At 33.7% G+C, this 25870-nt stretch overlaps 1 protein-coding gene across 4 annotated transcripts in view; it reads right to left on the reverse strand.

The window, feature by feature from the left end:
- Positions 1-10261: 10261 nt before the first annotated feature.
- The window catches only part of LOC127876666 (long-chain-fatty-acid--CoA ligase ACSBG2-like), a 74578-nt gene continuing 58969 nt past the window's right edge, over positions 10262-25870 (reverse strand). For all 4 annotated transcript variants that reach the window (XM_052422026.1, XM_052422025.1, XM_052422028.1 and 1 more), the window contains 8 exons: positions 23906-24075; positions 23205-23389; positions 22388-22497; positions 21346-21496; positions 20723-20862; positions 20225-20353; positions 15841-15952; positions 10262-15472 (listed from right to left, as the gene is read on the reverse strand). In XM_052422026.1, coding sequence (XP_052277986.1) covers positions 15396-15472; positions 15841-15952; positions 20225-20353; positions 20723-20862; positions 21346-21496; positions 22388-22497; positions 23205-23389; positions 23906-24075 — 1074 coding nt within the window. In that variant the 3' untranslated portion in view covers positions 10262-15395. The remainder of the gene's footprint in view (positions 15473-15840; positions 15953-20224; positions 20354-20722; positions 20863-21345; positions 21497-22387; positions 22498-23204; positions 23390-23905; positions 24076-25870) is intronic.

A 25870-nucleotide genomic window follows, 5' to 3' on the forward strand; every position in this document is an offset into this window, starting at 1 on the left:
CGGTAAAAATGCAGAAAAAATACACTTTTTAAAGCGTATTTTGTTAAAAAGTGTATTTTATTTTGAGAAGGGTAGTAAAAAATAACATTTTACAATTGTATACATGAAATGCATTCATTCTTTTTTTAGCTTGGCTGTTTATGGAGAAAACCCTAGGTATTGTCATAGCCAGCTCGTGTTGTGTTGTCCGCCGTCTGTGTCGTGCTAAAACCTTAACATTTTGTAAACCTTTTGAACATTGGCTCTAAAATCAAAGTGCTTCCACCTACAACTTTGAAACTTCATATGTAGCTGCACCTTTATGAGTTCTACACGCCACACTACTAGGTCAAAGGTCAAGGTCACTGTGACCTTTAAAAAAAATATTATTCTGACAAGCTTTCATTTATTTAAAACTGCACCCGCAGCCAAGAGTTGGCACCCGTTATGCGGTGCTCTTGTTTATTAGATGTTTTAACGCAATCTGTTATGTCATGTCTACTGTTAGACACCAATTCATCACTCATCTGGCAATTTTACAATAACTTTGCATAAGATGTACACCAGGCAAGAATTGTGTCCAGACCTAAGGTCAAGGTCTCACTGATATGTTTTTATATATGCCATATGAATTGCAATTTTTGCAACCAGCCCAATCTTTTGACAAAAGGCATCTAGTTCATGTATTTGCAAAAAACAATCAATCTTTCTTTTTAAAAGAATAATCAATATTGTATTTATCTGTTCTTTTTAATATAATTCAAAATTGCTTATTTGAAGGCAACATGTACATTATAAATGGGCCTTTTTCCAATAGTTGATCATCATAAAATATTTGATATTGAAAATTCAGATAATCATGTCAGGTGTTTTGTCTTGCATAAAATGCTTTATGAAACGACGGAGGTTTTCTCATTGTGTTATTTAGTAAAAAAGTAGTACTCAGATTGGAATTTACTAAAGTAGTGATTATAGCTGTCCACAGTGCAATGTACAATTTCAATGATCTCATAAGAAAGAAATCTGCTCATCAAGTGCATATAATGTATAAATAGGTCATAGTATCTAATACCTTAATCAGTTTTCATCATTGTTGTAAACATATTATCTATGCATGAATTGAGACATTTAAATAATATCAAATAAGATGGATTAACTGTACTTTTTTCTCATCAGCATTGTGTGTCAAGTGTTTTATTAGCCTTTGTATGTATAACATTCATTAATTTTTTATAAAAAGTGCTACCACCATCAGTAAAATTACTTTCATGCTGTTTCATTTCTGTCAACTGTTGCACCATCTATTATATGTTTTAAAGTAAAATAAAGTGAGTACAAATGTACCTAAATGTTTGTTGATTATAGCTACCGTTATTGCTTTAGGGCAACTGTGACACTGACCTACATCTGGACCTGTTGCTAAACCTATATACCAGACCAAAGATCTATAATGGTAAGACTCTTTGCAGAATGGTAGTTGGTTCCCCTTGATTACTAGCTGCTGGGAAGCCAACCAGCCAGCAATCACATCCAGCTAATATGACCTGACTCAAGGCTTTGACCTCCTATGCTCAGTGGTGAACTCCTTAACCAATAGGCCAGTATTGATGTGAGTCTGTATTTTTTTTTATCATAAATCTTGTGCATCTAATTCAATATACATGTAGCAGTTTTATGTTGAATACCTCATTTACATGTCATGTTTTTGTGTTTAAAACTTTATTCTTGAAGTTGAGAGAATTACAAAGCGTTTGTAAAGCAAATTGATTGAATTTTTGTTCGGCGTAAGCTGCATAAGCCAGCTTTTCACCTTAGCCTGACCTTTGTAAGTGTCCAATAAAATTCCAATAAAATTTCCCGCGGCTAGGTACGAATGAATACACTTCATTTATTCCATTGGCTGATTTGAGTATACCACCAGAACATTGGAAACATATCCGCGTCTTTGTAACACTGTTTTACTGTATGAAACAATTTTATCTCGAATGAAAAGGCTTAATAGATAGAACAGTTTTACACTCAATTCTGGACATCAATACAGTTTGTGCGTACACCTTTTATTTTCAGAGTATTACCAGCGCAAGAGCGTTTATACTTAAAAGGCTATGTTCTCATATTTAGTACTTACTTCCTTATTCCTGTCAACATGTTAACATGTAAAAGTATAAAGAGCAATGGAAGCGAGGCCTTACTTTAAAGCATTGCATTTCAACCCGCGAGGTATATCGGGTCAATTCGCGGACATTCAGAGTTTATATACAGGTCATCACCGGAGTTGGCGGCCAGTAAAATAATCGTTATATAATAAAGACGCTATCCGTGAACTAGGTGACCTGGAATTTTCTTTAGACCAGAAATATGTTAAATGAAGATATTCAGCAATATAATTATGGTATGTAAATAATAGATTCTTAATGTGTTTTCAACAATACAATGATAAATATTATTGTTGATAAATTTAACAATAATTATTCGTCCATATTGCCTAATGTACTAAAGTGATATTATGAGCATGTAACAGTTTATAGGTGTCTATCGCAACCGTTGATTATTTTTGATGTTTCTACTTCATATACACTTACATTAATTAATGCAGCATCATCATACTAAAACAATATACCAGAAAGAGAAAAATAATGCATTTGAATATCAACCGTACTTTCGTTTGACAACTGATCATGCGTTTACGAGTTGAACCTAAATTTAGTTTTAGTGCAGATTTGTTCATACGACACAAAGACACGAAATTGTTTTACGGATCATTTCAGCTTACAGGACTGGGTGGGTCACGTAAGAATATCGAATATAAAATATATTTTTATAAACAACTGGTAGCAAGGTGAGTTGCAGATAATTAATCAGTAACCACATTTTAACTAACTATTTTGACCTGTTAATTCTTTTCAGCTCAATTCAACAGTGCAAAATGCCCATAATATCACTAAGCATTAGCACGATGATAATTGATACTGTTAATAATCGAATCAAATAGCAATGCCCGACAAACCACTAAAACAGGTTTGTTCAAAGAACGCGCCTATAAATACGGATACTTCTCGTGTGGCCGGTTGACTCATATGTTTAAATTTCACTTCCATTCTTCTTTTGGTTTTCTGTTTTGTATCTATAGGTTTATGACCAGCAATATGTTATAATGTAAAATAAGCCGCGAAAACTCCCCGTAACATCCCGTACTGCGTGTGATGCAGCTAAGAACTGCACAGAAAAAGACATTCGCTATACTTGATCTCATTCATTAAACTATTTACGCCGTATATCTTTTTTAAAGATATTTCTTGTTAGAGTTTCTGTTGTTTTCCATAAAATTGTTGATGGCTTATATGAAGTAACAAATGCAGCCATATAAGTACATTTGGCATCTTATGATGTAAGAATGTGTTCAACTGATAATTTATTTAGATAAAATTTAAGGCACACAATTATTGCCAACTATTATTTGCACATATATTGATGACCTAACAAGACATGTTTGGACCAAGCCATTTGTAAGATAAACATGACTTACCGTCACCAAAATATCACTATTTACTTGATACTTTTAAAGAAATAACAGTCTTGCCATAATTATGTGTACATATCAATGTTTAAAACATGACAAAAGAACTAACTCTGCCGAAACTGGTACCCAGACTTCACTCCTATATTTACAATCACCTATACCAACCCATGCAAAAGACATCAGACCTCTGAAATTTCTGATAAAAGTTTCCCAGAGGTCTTTTTTTTCCCGTAGTTTGCTGCTTTTGTGATTGACAAAAAGCAATATGTAAAACTTTGTTTGGGTTGAAACTGCCCTTCTCAAAATAAAATACACTTTTTAACAAAATACGCTTTAAAAAGTGTATTTTTTCTGCATTTTTACCGAAAAGTGTATTTTTTCTGCATTTTTTTCATAATTAAGTGCACTAAAGTGCATTTTTTCTGTATTTTCATTATCTTTAAGTGTATTTTACTGTACTTTAAGTGTATCTTCTGTAGACAAAGTGCATCTTTTTATGCAATAAGTGCATTTTTTCAATGAAGTGCATTTTTTGTGCATATTAGTGTATCTTCTGATTTGCAAAAAAAATATTCTTTCTGTACAAGTGTAGTTTTAGTGCATCTTCATAAAAAAGAGCAACTCTATAGCAAATAACTGAAGTTAAAGGACAGAGATATAGTGTTTAATAGGATTGTACTGAATTCTTTTTTATCTTCACATAATGTTTATGGTCTTATTATTACAATTTGTCTGCTCATAAAATATGTGAATCAGTAGAGCAGCTTTTAAAGGGAAAAGTACAACTAAATCAGGCTGTGGGTAAATAATTAAAAATATTGAAAGTGTCAAAAAAATTATGTGGTCTTGCGAGAATCAATTATATCTTCACAACATAAAAAACAAGTATTTGAACTTTCTTACACTGATATTTAACCCCAATTCAATTAATGTCTACCACATTGACTATTAACATACATTTTAAAAGACAATTTAAATAATATTTATAATATTATATTTATTTCCTAACACCATTCAGTATGTTATATTGAACTATTCACAATTAAATATAATATGCTAAGTGTGCTGTGTATTATTCAATAAATATCAGATAAGATCAGGATCAGATAAGAGATCAATTAGCATCATAAACACTAATCCCTATCAGTGCTCCATCTAGCCAAAACAAAGGGGTGTTTATAGAATTTTGATTGGTTCTGGGACCATCTATTTGAAAACAAACCACTTTTGATTGGTTGGAGCACAGAAAGTTATTTGGAGCACAGGAAGTTATTTTTGTAAACAATTTGGTTTCAGCAACTTAAATTGAGCTAAATTTTTAGGTATAATTCAGCAACATTAATTCTAGTGTCAAATGTCTTGAAATTCTTTCAGCACATGAACTATTGTGTGATGAAAACAATGTGTATTTACTACAATGTGTAAATTAACAATAAGTTTGTTGCAAAGAAGATTCAAAGTGGGTGGTTAAAGTGATCAACAACTGCCGTTTTTGTTTTTTTGGAATGCTGAAGAACAGCTGTAACAGGTTTGTATTTTCATTTCTGCATCTCTTTTTATTTAAATTAATTATGATCATTATCATATTTATGTATTGTCACTGGAAAATGTAACTGGATGAGTAAATGTAATGCAATTTTAAGGAAAAAAACACCATTTGAATTATTATGGCTGTATTTTATGGTTATTGTCATCTTAAAATTTATTTATACCTATTTCTTGTCATTTATGAACAGATTTCTTTCCCCCATATTTAATCAGAACTTTAATATTTTATATTTGAAGGTTAAACCCCAAGGTGAAATTTACATTGATCGGAAGATCCATTGGACAGAATGTGCATCATCGCCTGCCAAAAAAGGGAGCAAAAAGGGGACTACCTGATGTTTGGACATGTATACCAGGCCAACTTGAGGGGAACAGGAGTGGGAAACCGTGCCCTGTAGCTTGTCCTTGACCAAGAAAAGATGGATTTGTTGAGAGGTAAAACTATATAATAAAGGTTATTGCAATTCAAAGAAGTCACACTTCCGACCAGTCCACACAGCCAAAGGAGACCACATATATTAGTACATTTATTAACAGTATTTTCTATCAAACGTAATTTCTTTAAATTATTTATGAAAAGCGTTAAGTCACATGTGATCACGAGATTAAAATTGCAAAAATAAACAAACAAAAACAACAAGCCAACAAACTTGTTTTGATTTAAATTTATGATATTTATAGCAACTGTTGAACAAGATTACCATAACAGCAATATTTAACACTTACATTATAAAATATCTTTCAGGACCTGCACACTTAGCATATTATATTTAATTGTGATCTCAAATGAGATCATGCACGAGAAGCGCCTCGCAGACCATGACAGTAGTATTCAGACCTGATCAGCTGGTGAAGTGCTCTATAAAGGGTTGTTTATGAATGCATTCTTTGTAAGAAACAGTGTATAACAACAAATATAGTGACAGGGGCTAAGCTGCTAAATATTGTCAGCATGTATGCAGTGATCTTCTTTGGAAATTCAAAACAACCTGTACGTACTGGCTCTCAGAAGGGCATGTTTAAGCGCAATAATGAACAAAAAAAGGAAGATCTTAAAAATAAGGTATAGATTTATATAAATTTCATGAATACTGTACATTTATCATATATTAGGATCCAGAATATGATTGAATTAAATGTACTGCTTTTGTCCATATTAAAAAGGAATTAATGTAATATATAAAAATCTAGTAAATGATAGGGAAAACATTTCAGCTTAAGGAGGGGAAATCTTTAATATTTTTGAAGTGGAAACCACCTGTATTTGGCTGTTAATCAGTTACCGATAATCAGGGGGGAGAAAAATCACTGGTATGAGCTTGATATTTTCAATTGTTAATTCCAGATAGGCAATAGCCCGTTTGAATCCTCTCTTTTATGTAGATATGTAACATTTGTTTTTGTTTTTTAAGGTTTAACATTCTAATAAAAGTGTGTATTTATCTATTGAATTGTACTTTTTGTTTTTTATGTATGTGTTTACACTAACCTTTCATTTAAAGAATGAATGCTGACTTCAAAATGCTGGTTTTTTTTTCAAATTTGGTTAATTTTTAAGCATATTAATTTGAAGTGATGAAAAGTACACTTGAGCGTATAATGTGCTTAAAAAATTCACTTCCAACACTTCAAAAAGTGTATCATTTGTATGACTGAAAATGCACTCAAGTGTATAAATGCGCTTAAAAATTCACTTTTAATATTGTAAGGTGTATTATTTGTATGACCGGGAATGCACTCAAGTGTATTAATGCGCTTAAAAAAATTCACTTTCAATTTTGTAAGGTGTATTATTTGTATCAGTGGAAATGCACTCAAGTGTATTAATGCGCTTACAAAAATTCACTTTGAATACTCAATGAAGTGTATTATTTGTATGACTGGAAATGCACTCAAGTGTATTAATGCGCTTAAATAATTTGCTTTTAATTCTGTAATGTGTATTATTTGAATGACTGGAAATGCACTCAAGTGTATAAATGCGCTTTAAAAAATTTACTTTGACCATGAAGTGTATTATTTGTATGTCTTAAAATACACTCAAGTGTATAAATGCACTTAAAAATAAACTTAAGCGCACTTATTATCATAATAAACGCACTTAAGTGTATTATTTCGTGGAAAAAAAATACACTTAAATGTATAAACACACTAGTAAAAAGTGTTTTTTTTAACAGATTAAAATACACTTGTTAAGCAAAAAATACGGTGCCAATAACATGCGCATTAAATGCGCATTTAATGTGCATTTAATGCGCATTAAATGCGCATTTAGTGCACTTTTTCGAGAAGGGTGAAAACAAAACGAGGAATATGTTAAAAAATACACACTTGTGTATATTTATTTTACTTCAACAGATAATGTTGGAATTAAACGAATTTTATCTTTTGTGAACAGCCTGAGTACTAGTGTTTTATATTGCTGTTTAAAATAGCTTGTTTTGCATTCACTTTTAATGGAAAAGTTTAAACATATGCTTTAATAGAATATGTTAAAATTTAGTTGTTATTTTATTGTATTAAGAATTGTTAAACATAGTGAACGTCATAATGATACAATTAAACTCTATAAAATGTATTTTCTATTGTCTGATTAAAGAAAAAAAAGGTCTGGTAAAATCTGGAGAGGTCCGGTAAATTTTAAAAGTTATCGGACCTCATGTCCTGTAAGTTATTTGGTAATTAGCATGGGTTGACCTAACATTAAGGTAATTCAGGTGTGAGATTTTGGGCAAAATCTTCCTAATAATTTAATATAGGTCCATGACAAATGTTAAAAATGATATTCCTTAGTGGTATTGAATATTTTATTATGAAACAACAAACAGATAAAGGGCCATAATTCTGCCAAACTGGTCGCAGCAATAATTCCCTTCTTTTAGATCATCTACACATTTTAAGCTGCAAAAGTTTGAACAAAATCAGCCAAGAAAATAAAGGCGAGTTGAAACACAAAAATTTGTCAAAATATTATATTATGGAAAACATCTAAAGGACAATGACTCTGTCTTGATTGTTGCAGCCACTATTTGTTCTTCCTTTAAAAACATTACTCATTGAGGTCATTCAGCTGTGACAGTTTGAGCTATAATGTATCTTCCAAGCACTTTAAGAGGAATTGAAAACACACATTTTGGGGGTTTACATATTAAATAGAGAAAAACTAGAGCTTTGTCACAGATTTGACGTAAACCCCCACATGCTGCATTGACACAGAATATTTTGCATGCTGTCTTCACAAAAGAAGCTAATTTATGGGGATTTTTAAGAATTATTATGCCATTATCATTTATGGCCATTTTTGACCTTTGACCTTTGAACTCAAAGTGTGACCTTGAACTTGGAGATATTGACGTAATTCTTTAGCGCAACACATCGTCCAATGATGGTGAACAAATGTGCCAAATAACTGTAAAATCTCACAATGAATGACATAGTTATGGCCCAGACATGCTCATTTATGACCATTTTTTACTTTTGAACTCCAAATGTGACCTTGACCTTGGAGTTATTGACGTTATTCTTTCGCATGACACACTGTCCAATAATTGTGAACAAATGTATCGAGTAATTTTAAAATCTTACAATGAATGACATAGTTATGGCCCAGACAAGATCATTTATGGCCATGTTTGACCTTTGAGCTCAAAGTGTGACCTTGACCTTGGATATATCGACGTAATTCTTTCGCATGACACACTGTCCAATGATTGTGAGCAAATGTACCAAGTAATTTTAAAATTTCACAAAGAGTGACATAGTTATGGCCCGGACAAGATCATTTGTGGCCATTTTTGACCTTTGAACTCAAAGTGTGACCTTGACCTTAGAGAGATTGACGTTATTCTTTCGCATGACACACTGTCCAATGATGGTGAACAAATGTGCCAAATGATTTTAAAATCTCACAATAAACAACAGTTATGGCCCGGTAAAGCTCATTTATGGCCATTTTTTACCTTTGAACTCAAAGTGTGACCTTGACCCTGGAGATATTGACGTCATTCTTTCGTGCCACACACCGTCCAATGATGGGAAACAAATGTGCCAAATAATTTTAATATCTCACAATGACTGATGTAGTTATGGCCCGGACCAAATCATTTATGGCCATTTTTGACCTTTGAACTCAAAGTGTGACTTTGACCTTGGAGATATCAACATAATTCTTTTGTGCGACACACCGTCCAATGATGGTAATCAAATGATTTTTAAAATCTCACAATGAAGAACATAGTTATGGCCCGGACAAGCTCATTTACGGCCATTTTTTACCTTTGAACTCAAAGGGTGTCCTTGACCTTGGAGATATCGAAGTAATTCTTTTGTGCGACACACCGACCAATGATGGTGAACAAATGTGCCAAATAATTGTAAAATCTCACAATGAATGGCATAGTTATGGCCCGGACAAGCTTGTTCCGCACGCTGACATCTGCCAATCTATTTCTTTGGAAAACCTGGTTAAAAATGAAAACAATATAGCAATTCTTTATACACCATTGACTGGTATGATTATTAATAGATGATTGAGATAGGTTTGAATATTATTATTTTATTTCATTTACCACATATTTGCAGAATCCTCCATTGAAGGGAAGGCGAAACTACAGGATGGTCATGTTCGCACAATGGCAATGTTTTTTGTTCATTGTTGAGGTCATTGTGTCGTGTGTCTAATGATGTTTTAGAGTCATCTGGCATTTTTAAAATAAACCATTTTCTGTCAACAAGTCCCATACAAAAGCGCTTATTATGTGAGCATCACAGAGCCTTGTCCTAATTAACCCAACTTGATCCTCATTACCCTACATTGGTCAAAATTAACACAACTCGGTCCTCACTAACCCAACTTGGTCCTCATTAACCCAATTTGGTCCTCATTAACCCAACTTGGTCAAAATTAACCCAACTCAGTCCTCACTAACCCAACTTGGTCCTCATTAACCCAACTTGGTCAAAATTAACCCAACTCAGTCCTCACTAACCCAACTCGGTCCTCACTAACCCAACTCGGTCCTCACTGACCCAACTAGGTCCTCACTAACCCAACTTGGTCCTCATTTACCCACTTTGGCCAAAATTAACCCAACTCAGTCCTCACTAACCCAACCAACTTGGGTTTTATTGACCAAACTTAGACTGCATTATACCACCTTGGTCCTGATTAACATAATTTGTGATTCTGTTCAATAAAATGAAAACAACATCAAATATATAAAAAAATTTATTAACCATAAGTAAATCTATAAACTATATGCATATATAAAACCTTTACAGTATATGTCTTGAATGATATGTAGATATCAAACAATTACATTCAGGTATCATGTACATGGGCAATTGTGTCATGAAAGAAAAGAAGCATACTTGTGTCTTATATTTCAATGTGAACAAGTGATGTGATATTTGTCATTGAGCACCACACTAACAGCGAGGTGAACACATGGATTGTGTGTGCCTTTTTTACATAAAATATATATGGAATGGTATTTCTGTAATATGATACTCTGATATTTGTTTCAACTTACTCAAGTCTGTAGTGTTCCCTTTCATAGATGTCTGGAGCATACCTCTTAGTTATCCACATGAAACTGGATAGGTTGATAGTTCTGGGGAAGTGCACATGCACAGACCTTTTGTGTATCTCATAAATAACAAGACTATTGCCAAGCAATAAAAGTCCCCTACCGGCTCCACCATTGTCAGAAATTCCACCAATGTCAGAATATTTTTTTTATTTGTTGCAATAGCAACCAGAATTTTTGACATAGGAACAAAATGAAATGACGTGCATAATGTCCATATTGCCATCTATCCATGTTCAAAGTTTCATGAAAAAATATTAAGAACTTTTAAAGTTATCGCAGGATCCAGAAAAACACCATTTTCAGCTGTATTTCTAGTCTATTTGTTGCCATAGCAACCATAATTTTAGACGTAGGAACAAAATGAAATGACGTGCATAATGTCCATATTGCCATCTATCCATGTTCCAAGTTTCATGAAAAAAATTAAGAACTTTTAAAGTTATCGCAGGATCCAGAAAACCACCATTTTCAGCATTATTTGTAGTCTATTTGTTGCCATAGCAACCAGAATTTTTGACGTAGAACAAAATTAAATGACGTGCATAATGTCCATATTTTCATCTATCCATGTTTCAAGTTTCATGAAAAAATATTAAGAACTTTTAAAGTTATCGCAGGATCCAGAAAAACACACCATTTTCAGCAGTATTTCTAGTCTATTTGTTGCCATAGCAACCAGAAATTTTGACGTAGGAACAAAATGAAATGACCTGCATAATGTCCATATTGCCATCTTTCCATGTTTCACGTTTCATGAAAAAATATTCAGAACTTCCAAAGTTATCCCAGGATCCAGAAAAAAAACACCATTTTCAGCAGTATTTCTAGTCTATTTGTGGCCATAGCAACCACAATTTTTGACGTAGGAACAAAATTAAATGACGTGCATAATGTCCATATTGCTATCTATCCATATTCCAAGTTTCATGAAAAAATATTAAGAACTTTTAGAGTTATTGCAGGATCCAGAAAAAAAACACCATTTTCAGCAGTATTTCTAGTCTATTTGTTGCCATAGCAACCACAATTTTTGACGTCGGAACAAAATTAAATGATGTGCATAATGTCCATATTGCCATCTATCCATATTCCAAGTTTCATGAAAAAATATTCAAAACTTTTAGAGTTATCGCAGGATCCAGAAAAGTGTGACGGACTGACGGATACAAAACCATAAGTCCCCTCCGGTAAAACTGGAAGGGGAATAATTAGTGATAACCCTTTCTTTCTACCATTGAAGCATCAAGTGAATAGCTTACATTAGCTTAAGCATTAAGCTTTGGAAAAAACTTGGGTTATCTTTAAGAAGTAAATTTTTATAAATCATCTAAGAAGGCAAACATGTAGTTATTAAACAATACCAAGACAACAAAATTATATAAAATGAATATATGTTTTGAAACGATATATATTAATGGGACAACATGGGACATACATATACGTTCAACAATATGGTTCAATTTAAGTAACAGATCATGATGATAAAGCTCACATAAATGAACAATGTGTTTTGGAATGTTTTGTAGTAATATGTAGCCATAAACATGAACAAAGTTCATTAAAACATAATAAAGTAAATCTAAAACAAAATTATTGATCCACAAATAATCTCAAGAGAATAATTTGTTCTAATCATTGTAAAAATGTTTTCTTTTTTTAACAGCAAACAGCATTCACAATAGATGCACAGGAAGTCTGCCGATTATTGTTATTTACCAAAATTGTTCCATATTTCATTTGAGTACAAAATAGTATTTCTATGACACGTAGTCATGCAGAAATCCAGTTATGCAGAAAAATTAAATACAAGACTGTACTTTAATTTTAAAACAAGTTTTGTAATCCACTTATTATTAAAGTAACATTGATTTGCAGCACACATGTGATGTATTATTTAAATTTGTACTATAATCAGACATATTTCCTTAAAAGCATGGGTTCAAACACAAAAGAGAGAAAATAAATTTCATTCCTAATTTGCCAACTCCAGTTGATGACATTGATACTATTGTACTACATTTTCAGATCTGTCAATTTCCTCTAAAAAATCATGTCTTAAAAGATTGCTTATAACATTTTCTGACACAAACGTCAAAATTCATTCCTATCAATTAATGCATAGATTAGTATTGTGTGTGAAGAGTGGATGTTGGGTTATTAAAGAATTGTCTGCGGGTCACAACTCAAGTCAAATGAAAGGAATGAGTTTGCTGTAGGACAGCTTTCTAATGAATACAAGTATAAATGATAGATTTGTGTTGATTATGTATGTTGCCATATACAAATGAAAAGAACAAACATGAATATATACAGGGCACAAATAAATTGAACAAACATGAATATATTCAGAACACAAATACATTTAACAAGAGATTTGACAGACAAAACAGCAGTCAGTCCGCTACTGAGTAAAAGTTCAGTTAGCTTAAGTACTTCTTAGGCATGCAGAATGCATATTTTAGTTTCAATTATTTCCATAACCATAGCAACTGCAATTTGGGTTCAAAACTGATAGGACATGCATTCATCATATAAGTCTCCAACCACGTATCTTGTCTAATCAACCAAGCTATAATTCTAAGAATACTTTTTAAGTTGCAACAGGATCCAAATTTCCGTTTCAATTTTATTTCTGTACTCATACATGTACATGTAGCAAACACAAATTGTATCTGTCATTTTTTTTTGGAATAGCATTCATTTTTCCTACATGGCTCTATATCCACATACTGAGTTTTACAAACATTCCTTAAGTTTTCTGATAAATTGAAGGACTCAGATTTTTTTGAAGGACAGAAAGACAAAGCTAAAATAAAATACATTTTCCCCATATTGCCCCTTATTCACATACAGAGTTTCATCAACTTAGCTTCAGTTCTTTGTAAGTTTTTGCAGGAGTAAATTTTGGTTTTTACTTATTTATGTAACTATAGCAACCACAATATTCATCTTATGATATCAAGCTGAAATAACGTGCATATTACCCATATGGCCCTTTATCCACATATCCAGTTCCTCAACATAGCTTAATTACTTTTTGAGGACAGGATCCACATTTTCTGCCTGATGGACAGACAAACAAAACTGGAATAACATACATAACAAGTTTCATTAAAGTAGCTAATTTACAATTATTTTTTTTAATTTCTGGAACAATTGCATCCCTAACCATACCAACAATAATTATCGTCTTTTGTCTTGTTACACAGGTAGGGGACTAACAAACATGAATACAATCAGTACACAGACAAGATGCTCAACAAACAGAACAAAGAAAATACATGGCAGTAAGCATTAATGCCCAAAGTTTGAAAATGGTCACAAAAGTTTTACATGTTACATGTAACGCCACAATATAAACTATTTACAATAAAAAGCAACATAAAAAGACCTGCATAATTACAGACTCGATATGGTTACAAACTAATCTTAACCCAAAACTTCAAGCGTTAATCAAAATTTTGTTAAAACAGTAACTGTAACTTTGTTTAATCTTTAACTATAACTTAGTTTAACATGGAACTTAGATTAACATGTAACTTATTTTAAACTGTAACTTAGTTCACACTGCAACTTCAAATGAACTTAATTTAACTTAGTTCACATTGCAACTTCAAATGAGCTTAGTTTATTGTAACAAAAACAACCATCATCACACAAACAACACTCTCCATACAAAAACACATACCGGAAGCATTGGATTTGATTCTACATGGAATAATCACCAGCACCAGCATTGCAATAAATTCAAAGCATTATCTGAACTAGCAATTTCAATATATTATCAATTTCAAGTGTTAGATGTTAGTGAAATTTGGCTCACGCTTAATTTATATAGGTGCAAAAATGGTAAAAGGCTGTACAATCGATCTAAGCACGGGTTCAGGCACTTTGCTCTATACTATTATATTTTTACAAATTTGAAATAAAGGCAAACTTGAAATAAGGTGCTCATTAAAGACATTGCTCTGACAATAATTTTAATATTTTGTAGTGAAATAAACATAAACAAGCCCATATTAACCCTTTCAGCGCTGGAACCGAATTTTAAAGGCATTTGCAAACAATTTAGATCCAGATGAAACGCCACAGAACGTGGCGTCTCATCAGGATCCAAACTGTTTGCTATTCTGATAGTATTCTTTGAAAAAAATCAAAGAAAATGCTAATTTAAGAAATTCAGCAGACCACATTTTAGCAGACGACAGATTTCCCAGCATGCAAAGGGTAAACAGTAAATGAGCAGTGTAATGCAACTACGGGTCTCATGCAACATCCTGGTTACTTGCAGACCAGACTCTCCATCAGCCCAGTCTGGTCTGGAGCAACCCTGTCCGCAATAAAGTAACACAAGGTTTCGTTTTCATGGTTTCATTAGGAGATGCACAGACTGGTCTGCAGCTATGATGGCCTCATATTTAGTAAGACCCATTTTGCATGACACTGCCCAAATGAAGCTAATAACACAGTTCAACAAATTATATCAGCAGTAAGATATCAGAAAGAAATCAAAACATGAAAGCCAAAAAGTACTTCCGAAGTTCAACCTCTCCATGTGGAGATACCATATTATGCATTTCTATCAGCAGTTTCACTACTAGACAACACATTATCAGGAGACAAATAATTTTATTTCTGTTGAATAAACAAAGAGCTTAGAGCAAAACTAATACATCTCAATATGTTAAATATATCAAGTTGAAAAAGTTGTTCACCAAATAATAAACACATTTCTGTTTGAGATGACAACTCTTCTCTTATTCTTCGTAGAAAGCTGATATGGTTTTGTCATACATTTTAGCCACTACTGGTCTTTTAAGTTTGAGCGTGGGGCCTGGAAAATTAATGTAATTATATTATTACAATGATTAGATAATCTTGTTTTGAGACTCTGATAAATTCCCTTTGCAAAACACTACAAATATAATACATTGTATATATCATTTTCAGCATAAGGTTCTCCTGGCAATAAATGGATGTTTTAGTTCATAACAGTAAATAAAACGTCAAAATTTTCCATTTAAAAGTTTGTTTTGATCACATGTTATAAGACCAATTTTCGCGGCTCATATGAATAGCCTAATATATCATAACAAGGCGAACTGATACATTTCAGAACATCAGCAATTATTTAAGTACATAATAATGTAAAAACAACAAATAATGGGATAGGTTCTAGTTGAAATTACAACATGTACCTACCCAGTTCTCCCCCTGGCATAGAGAAGTCTTTAGGAAGGATTGTCCATTTCTGGACCTTGGACGCGTTGGACACAGCCTTTTTATTTGCCTTGTCAATCCCTACCTGCACAGCCTGTAACAGAAATATGTTTCACTTTCAAGATGATTATTCTAAATAGAATCACAGCCAAATTGTAATAGTTAAGAATTCTTGTTGACCTAAACATAAACGATATGTTGATTATAGATAAACAAACAAGAGGGTCTGAAAGGTCCAAAGTCGCTCACCTGAGATAACAAGATATTATTGGGACAAATCTTCTGACCAAGTTTCATGAGGATCAGAAAATAAACCTCTAAAGTGTTAACAAGGTTTTACTATAGCCATATAAGAAAAATGCCCTGCCCCCTGGCAGCCATGTTTTTCAACGGCATCATTTTTGAACACTTCCAAGATATTATCGGGCTGAATCTTCTGACCAAGTTTCATGAAGATTGGACAGTAAATGCGGCCTCTAGAGTGTTAACAAGAGTTTACTATAGTTGTATAAGGAAAAATGCCCCACCCCTTGGAAGCCATGTTTTTCAAGCAAACATAATTATTTTCAAACTCATCCAAGATATCATTGAGACCAATCTTCTGACCAAATTTCATGAAGATTGGACAATAAATGTGGCCTCTAGAGTGCTAACAAGGTTTTAATAAAGCCATATATAGCCATATATTAGGAAAAATGCCCCCCTCCTGGTGGCCATGTTTTTTAAGCAACAAAAACCATTTTCTTACTCATCCAAGATATCATTGGGACAATTCTTCAGACAAAGTTTCATGATGATCGGAAAATAAATGTGACCTCTAGAGCATACATGCCATAATTTTTTAGGTCCAAAGCGGGACATTCCATAAAAAATTGTCGGGACATTTGACCAAAAAGCGGGACACCTAAAACGATTTATCATTCCACCTTTACTGTAGTCAGTATAGTACTAACAAATACTTTTGATACTTTTATTCAAGACATAAAACATCTGATATGAAGCATGGAATCTAAAACATAACAATAACAGTTTTATAAAATAATACAATAGCAAACAATGAAGATAATATTCAACGAAGATAATATTCATCTTTTTAGAGTACAAAATCTAGAACATTACGACAACAATACTCATTGTATTAATTTCAATGGCAAACATTAACGCAGGGGAGGCTATCCAGTACACTGAAAGTACGGGTTACAGTAAACTATCTACCGAACAGTTACATCAGTTACACACAGAATGCGCGGCCGTACACATTTCCGGGGTAGGTTTTTGGTGGAAGCAAACCGTCTTTGTGTTCATTTTAACTGTCAACAACGCCTCAACCGTTTTTACACCAACAAAAACAAAAGGACAAAAGAAGTCTATGGATGCTTTACTCGAATTATTTTTCTCTAAATTAAATGTTAATAATCATATTTTGTTTTCTTCTTATATACACATATTAAACTGAATTGTGAATTGTCAGGCACTGTATTGGGGTAGTGTCAAACTGTCATGAATAACAACACGTTTTTTTTATTACAATAACACAAGACAAGATGGGTACCACTTTTACTGTTTGTTGCGATGTTTTTTAAGCATGTATCCATGCGCAGTTTGTAACTTGTCAATTGTCGCGGCTTAATTGGAGTAGGGTCAAACTGTCATACATAGCACCTCGTGGTTTTTAGCTTAATTGGAGTAGGGTCAAACTGTCATGCATAGCACCTCGTTGTTTTTATTACAATTACACCCAATTACACTTGACAGGATTGGTATCACTTATTGGACTGTTTATTGCGATTTTGGTATATTGCACATTCGGATTATCCCGATATTTATGAACTCAACATTGAATGTAAAAGACTCATTAATGACGTAGAGTTAGTTTTACAAAACAATTGTTTTGTAAACCGTTTCAAACAAATACAAAAATAAACACATTTTCAACATTTATTTCATTATAATACAACTATCGATAGCAATAAACGACCACTATCTTGAAGACCACCATGGTGTGAATGCCTGATGAAATCAATAATTAGCCGATAAATCGCTGATAAGGTGTCATAAACAACACTGGTACACACGATAAGTAGAATAGGATTGTTAATTGGGGGCAATAAAGGGATTAGCGGGGGTAAGTGTTAGCGAACAGAGCTTGAATAGCGAATATTATTGGGAACCTATAGACCTTACATCGTTTTTTACGAATGTCGGGACAAATCGTCTCATATCGGGACAGCGGGACAAAGGGCCCAAAAGTCTGGGCCGAGATCAGGACGTATGGCATGTATGCTCTAGAGTGTTAACAAGGTCATACATTTCAATATAATTTAAAATAAAAGTAAAGAAGAACATGTGTCGAAAATGCGAAATAAGCCAGATATTTAATTCTGAAATCGAAATATCTGTACAGTTGAATAATTTGAAGAATTATGAATAATTCTGTACAGAATGTATATCATGCATGTACGATGTGAATCTTAATTCATACGACACACGAACACTAACTCCGATCCTAATAAAAAAACGAATTCTTCGGTTATTGTAGGAAAATATTTACAAAATATCTTTTCGTCACCATTGGCTCGGGGGTGCTAATTTGTCTTTTCTGCATTTTATGAAATTCGTCTTGCCTATTTTGTGTTATTGTAACATGTATTTATCAAAATATTACAATTTAACACATATAAAATTGTATAGTCTCGCTTTAATCGTTTGACAAAAGAATGCCATATTGTACAGAATCATCAAACAATAAAAAACATATTAAAAAAATAATATTATTGTAAAACTATCATTTATAATTAATTCCACTTAATCTTATGCTTAAACAATAAAAAAATAAAAAAGGGAGACAACTCTGTCAATTCAACATAATTTTTCAGAAGCCATTTTGCAGTTACTTCCCTTGACATGCTAAACTAGAGTGTTCACAAGCTGTTTTTACTCTATAAATATAAGGAAAATGACCCCCCCCCAGCGGCCATGCTTTTTTCCGATCCGAACCATTTTTGAACTCAAACGTCATATCCAGAAAACACATGTTCTGACCAAATTTCATGAGAATTGGACCAAAAATGTGACTACTAGAGAGTTCACATGTTTTCACAATATACATATAGAGAAAACTGCCCCGCCCCCTGGCGGCCATGTTTTTTAACCGATCTCGACCATTTTCGAACTCGTCCAAGATATCAATGAAACCAATGTTTTGACCAAGTTTCTTGATGATTGGGCAAAAATTGTGACTTCGAGAGTGTTCACAAGGTTTCTCTATAGCCATATTAGGAATACTGCCCCGCCCCCTGGCGGCCATGTTTTTCAACGGACTGGAACCATTTTTTAACTCAACCAACATAGTATTGAGACAAACATTTTGACAAAGTTACATGAAGATTGGGCATCAAATGTGACTTCTACAGTGTTCACAAGGTTTTTCTTTATTTTGACCTAGTGACCTAGTTTCAAACTCAGTCGAGGTATCAATGGGACAAATGTTCTGACCAAGTTTCATGAAGATCGGAAAATAAATGTGCTCACAAGGCAAATGTTTACAGCACAAGATGCACGACGGACAAAAGACGATCACAAAAGCTCACCATGAGCACGTTGTGCTCAGGTAAGCTAAAAAAGAGAAAAAAAGTACAATTCTTATATGACTTACATTGTACATGAATCAAAATGTTATGTAATGAATTGATAACTATCGTACACATACAGAAATACTTGCTAGATGTATATTGAGGATTTTCCAAAGCATATCTTGCAAATCTTCACTTCATGATGATGACCTATCATAATTTTAATTGAAGTGAATGACCTATCTTTATTTTAATTGAAGTGAATGACCTATCTTAATATTAATTGAAGGGAATGACCTATCTTAATTTTAATTGAAGTGAATGGCCTATCTTAATATTAATTGAAGGGAATGACCTATCTTAATTTTAATTGAAGTGAATGACCTATCTTAATTTTAATTGAAGTGAATGACCTATCTTAATTTTAATTGAAGTGAATGACCGATCTTAATTTTAATTGAAGTGCTTGAGAAACAAGCTATAAGTTCACTTCACAAACAATGAATGCAGACTGATCAACTGAATTATAAAATGATTGTGACTGCAATATACCCCCTATCTTGGGGGGCACAATAACACCATTACTTATGTGTGAACACCCCCTGCTCAAGAGCATGTGGTCATAACTTTGAACTGATTTGTTAATATCGTCCTAATAAATGTGCATTGATTTATTAAACCTTTAAATGATTTGTTAATATCAGCCTTATACAGGTGCATGTATGAATGTATACTTACATGCATTAATACCCACTTTACTGATTTGTGAACACCAGCCCTGTATAAGCCCATACCTGGAGCACATTCTTGTCAGCTATAGCATCCTCTACTGTTTTAGCCTGTGAACCCAGTGCGCGGTACCAGCTGAGGGTTTCAGGGGCCAGGGAGTCAAGGGGCTCATTAGTGTCCAGGTTCATTTCCGTCTGCCAACAAAAATGGGATCTACACAAAAACTGACAAATCAAAGTTTACAGCCTACAAATAATGGAACTCAAAAGATCTATGGTTTGCTTTGCGGTAAAATGATCCTTTAATGTTTTATATATCAGTCAAATGGACTTTGAACATTGCTTGTGTTAATCTTATGCATATAAACAAATTTCTATTTCAATTTGCTATAGTTTAGACACAAAAACAAAGACAGAATTAAATCACTGATAATTTAAATTGAACACATTTTGAAGCAAAATGCATAAACTGACACAAATTGTATGTTTGGTCCAGTTAATGCCTCAACTAATTAGAAACACAAATCACAATGCCATGTAACTGCTTGCTGCAAGGTTTCGTACCTTGAGAGTGATGAGCATAGAGAGGAACTTGCGCTTGTCACCAATCAGCATGCAGTTACTGACGCAGGGTAGAGCCTCCTTTACGGCGCTCTCCACAGGCACTGGGGCAATGTTCTCACCTCCAGCAGTAATTACAAGCTCTGAAACAAGCATATGAGATCACTCATTTTAGTGAAATGCAAAATTTATGGGTGTGCGTAATGTGTTATCCCAGATTAGCAAATGCAGTAAAAACAGGTTTATCTAGGCTGACAATTTTCTGCCTAAACAGGAATGACCTGTTGCGCTGTAGCATTCCTCACTGTCACTGTCATCACGATCAGAATCTTCATTCTTTGGTTTTACTTGCATCCAAATGTAGGAACCAGAATAGTAAATATATTGTCGGCTTATTGCAAACTGCATGCACATTAAGTGACGCAGGCACCTTATGCAATTGATATAAATGGCTCAGTTTTGTTTAATAATAACTTAATTTGAAGAACAAAGTGTTTTCAGTGATCTGGATTGTACAAGCATGTCTGGCTACTCATAATGCCCAACTATTAAACACAATGTTTGCTGTCTCACTTGGCTAGCGTGAATCTGAACACTGCTGTGTTACATGCATACAGGCATTGTACCTTTTATTCTGCCTGTGATGTACAAGAATCCATCCTCATCTTTTTTGCCTATGTCTCCAGAATGTATCCACATGTTGTCTCCAAGGCATTCCTTGGTTTTCACTTCATCATTCAGATACCCCATGAATACATGGCGACCCCAAAAACACACCTGTCACATAAAAATTAAAAAGTGTAAACAAGTTTATTATGCTATTATGTCGCATGTATTTGAACATTTATGTTAAGATATTTCAATATATGTCAATGAACAATAACATGAAGCATTTTGAACTTTGATCTATGACCTAGACCCTGCAGATACCTATAATATTCTTGTGTAAAACACACTGTCTAATATGTGTGAACATTGCGCTAATTTCTTTTTAAATGCAAGTAGATATTAGATCATAGGCGTGATTCTAGAGAGAATGACAGACCAAGCAGTTAAAGGCTGGGTCAAGGATCTTCAGGTATGTACTCCCGTACTCCATAAAGTGACCTAGCCGGCAAGGAAAAACTAGAGCTTTGTCACACACGTGACTAAAAACCCCACATGCCGCATTGACACAGAATATTTTGCATGTTGTCTTTACAAAAATCAGCAGACACCATGCTCAATGTTTAAAACACACGAAGTGACTCTGTGACCTGGTTTTTGACCCGACATGGCCCATGTCCAAACTTGATCTACACATCATCTAGATACAACTTCTGACCAAGTTTGGTGAAGCTCTGATGAAAACTACTTAAATTAGAGAGCGGACACCATGCTCAATGTTTAAAACGCACCAAGTGACCCTGTGACCTAGTTTTTTACCCGGCATGACCCATATTCGAACTTGACCTAGACATCATCTAGATACAACATCTGACCAAGTTTGGTGAAGATCGGATAAAAACAACTTGAAAGAGAGAGCGGACACTTAATACGGACCAACAGACAGACAGACAAAAAACCGACTGACCGACAGACAAGCTCACCCCTATATAACCCCCTTAACTTCGTTTGTGGGGGTATGATAATTAGATGTCCTTAAAAATAAACTACAATGATTTTTACCTCCCCATTGCCATCCTCATCTGGATTCTCAAACTTGGTTTTCACTCCCATCATCTCCTTGCCTACACTCGTAATACGATATGCACCATCGCTACACATTGTTTGGGGACCTGTGAAACCAGTAGGACAGTCAGAGAGTTAACAAAAAATAAGTCTTAATACACCTGTGTTAAATTTCATTTGTGGAAAGCACATTCTGATCCAGGGAAACACTTCACATATGTACATTTATCCCACTTCACATTATTTCTAATATTAAAGTATTTACTTTTGATATAAATAAATATGATCTGAGTTGCGCGAAAATGGGCAATTCAACATATCACAACAGTGCAGTTCACGATCAACCTCCGCAGCCTTATACTCTGATAAAGAGTCATAATTAGTACTTATGAGGCCAAAAAACCTTGCACAACTTCATAGCTCAGACTGTGCGAGGTGTATCTCTTTTCTATAAGATCTTGTTATTGATTTTGAAGTACATTCACTCCAAACATATGAATTTTACCATCAGAATTTTTTGTTGCACAAACAGTGCTTTGCCTTCAGTGTTTTCATAAATAAATAAATATTGAATCAAATTCAAAAGGGAGTTTATCAATAAGATAAAGTGAGCTGTTCCCACCTCAATAAGCACCCCCCCCCCCCCTCCACCTGCAGAAAAGAAGAGTAATTAAACCAAATCTCTAAGACAGCTTTAAGATCAACATTTCAACTATTGAACGTTGCATTACAAAAATATTGTTAGTGATCTTCAATTTAACCCAAACAGATTTCAAGCAAAACAATCTTTTCAATATTTTGTTGTATTATTTACCAGTGCATTCACTCATGCCGTAGACTTCATATATGCATATGTTGAGGCTGTTAAAGAACTCCAGGGTTTCCTTCATGATTGGAGCTGCCCCTGACCCAAATAACCTACACCGGTCAAGTCCTAGGAGATTTCGAAGCTTTTTAAACACAAGAACGTTAGCCAAACTCCAACCCCAGGGCTTGTCACTGCAAGAAAAATTATATGGATGATAAACCCAAATGTTCAACTAAGGCACTCACCCGAGACCCGAAGGAAATAAATATTTTATGAGAAAATGGAGTTCAGAATAATAAAAGTACTTTGTGAAACATTAATATTTAAGTACTAGGCTCTTTTTTTAAAACTAGGCCAAGATATCATTAGAAAAAATGTTCTGACAAAAAAGATTTGACTTAAAAATGTGATTTCAAGAGTGAAATTTAACTCTTTTTTTCATTTGACCTAGTGACCTAGTTTTTTACCTAACTCTACCCAGTTGTTACTTGGCTATTATTATTGGGACAAATATTTTTACCAAGTTTATATAAGAAATGTGGCATCTAAAATGTTAACAAGGTAAATGTTATACAACAAACAACAGACAAAAGGCTATTACAAACGAGGTGAGCTAAAACATTCTGAGTAACACCTATTGAACCTAAAAAATCAAAGCAAATACTAAGTCTCAACGGCCACTGCTTATAAACTTGCCAACAACTTACCCCTTTGAAGCCTTCAGCCCCTTATCCCGAGCCCACGCTGAGATCTTTCGTGCCATTTTGGGTCGCTTTGCCCCTTCAGTTACAAGCCTTTCGTTGATTTTCTCCCATAGTCTGGGCACAGCAAACACAAACGTGGGTCTCACTTCCTTCCATGAATCCAGAAGTGTTCCCTGGAGGGACATTGGGGCACAGATAATAATATGTTAGTCTTGATACATTTAAGTAATTTAAGTGAGGTTTCAACAAGAGATGTGTTTGTCAGAAACACAATGCCCCCTACTGTGGCAATTTGATTAAAAAAAATAATTATTATATCCCTTTAAAAAATATTACTTCCCTTGTAAAAATTATCTGTAAAGCTTGTTACTTCCCTTGGATTATTTTTTTTTACCTTTGACCTTGACCTTTCAACACTCAAAATGTGCAGCTCCATGAGATACACATGCATGGCAAATATCAAGTTGCTATCTTCAATATTGCAAAAAATATGGCCAATGTTAAATTTTTCGGACGGACATACAGTTCAAATGCTATATGCCACCATAACGGGGGCATAAAAACATTACCACCAATTCTTGATTTTGATTGAAAAATCTCCATTTAAATATGACGCTTCTCTTGTAGGCAAACAACAAAATATTTGTTAAACTTATCATTCCCAAAGCCATGTTAAACATGTACATTTTGTTTCTTTCTTAATTAAAACGATAAGTTTTATTAAGGGGACCCTATGGGAATAAGGATAAACTGTTGTCCAAACCTAAGTAATAACCTAAGCAAACATATCAAACTGGCGGTCATATATAACTAGAGAGAGTAATTGTGTACGAAATTGGTATTCGAATGGAATTTTGAATAGCCCGAAGACATTTTTAAAAGCCCGAAGAGGTCAATATAAATGTTATGACTTTTTTGGCCAGGAACACCAAAATAGTTATTAAGGTAGTGCACCTCTAATGGGCACATATCCAAATATAATCTAATTAATTATTTTCTTAATCAGCATCATTTCACTGAACTACATGCAAATTTGTAGGTAGGCTTTCCATGCTTTTTAAAAAAATATACCGATTTTTTCAAAACCACCCCCACGCTCGGCTTTTGTCCAGTTTATTTTCACCCCTGGGGTATATAAAAGTTCCATAATTCATTCAATTTTCCAAATATGGGCATGCAGTTGGTGTGTACAGATGCTGTAAAGGTGTTTAAAGTTTAAACAAGATGAAATAAGTATTCTTTTACAGACATTTATTTTTTACAAATTTTTATCTATGGAAGAGCACCATGAAATGTAAGTGATTTCAGCCAAGTAAAAATTGGGTCGGTTAAAAACAAAGTGTCATAAAATTCAAAATAGTATCATTTAAGTCATATTTTAAACTTAGTTTTTATAGAAACACTATATACAGCAAAAATACCAAGAACTAGACAGATTTACCGTTTACTTTTTGAAATAAAAATAAAAATGCAACATGCATGGTTCGTATTTTCAACAGTAAATCACCCAATTTCGCCATAACGTTGTTTTAATTTTAATAATTGAAAAATGTGCATAAAAATTGCAACATATTTAACAATAAATATAGCGTATATGCCATATTAAATCAAATTACGTTAGAAAATAAATAAAAACGCGTCGCAAAAAAGTATACGTCGTCGGCAGGATTCGAACCTGCGCGGGAATATCCCAAAAGATTTCTAGTCTATCGCCTTAACCACTAGGCTACGGCACCTAATAGTAGGCTCTTCAACCTTCGAAGAAATCGCGGGAAATCATTAGAGGTGCACTACCTTAACAATCAGAAAATCTACTTCCATTAGTAAAAACAGACGCATGTAATTACAGTAATAAAGGTTATTCTGTTTCCTTTTGAAATGCATTTTATAAACAAGAGCACCGCCTTGCGGGTGCAGACCGCTCATCTTTTTTCTTTTTAAAGGTGAAGGGACTCTCATTTTCAATCA

Source organism: Dreissena polymorpha, chromosome 4, assembly GCF_020536995.1.
Source record: "Dreissena polymorpha isolate Duluth1 chromosome 4, UMN_Dpol_1.0, whole genome shotgun sequence".
In the NCBI taxonomy this organism is placed as follows: domain Eukaryota; kingdom Metazoa; phylum Mollusca; class Bivalvia; order Myida; family Dreissenidae; genus Dreissena; species Dreissena polymorpha.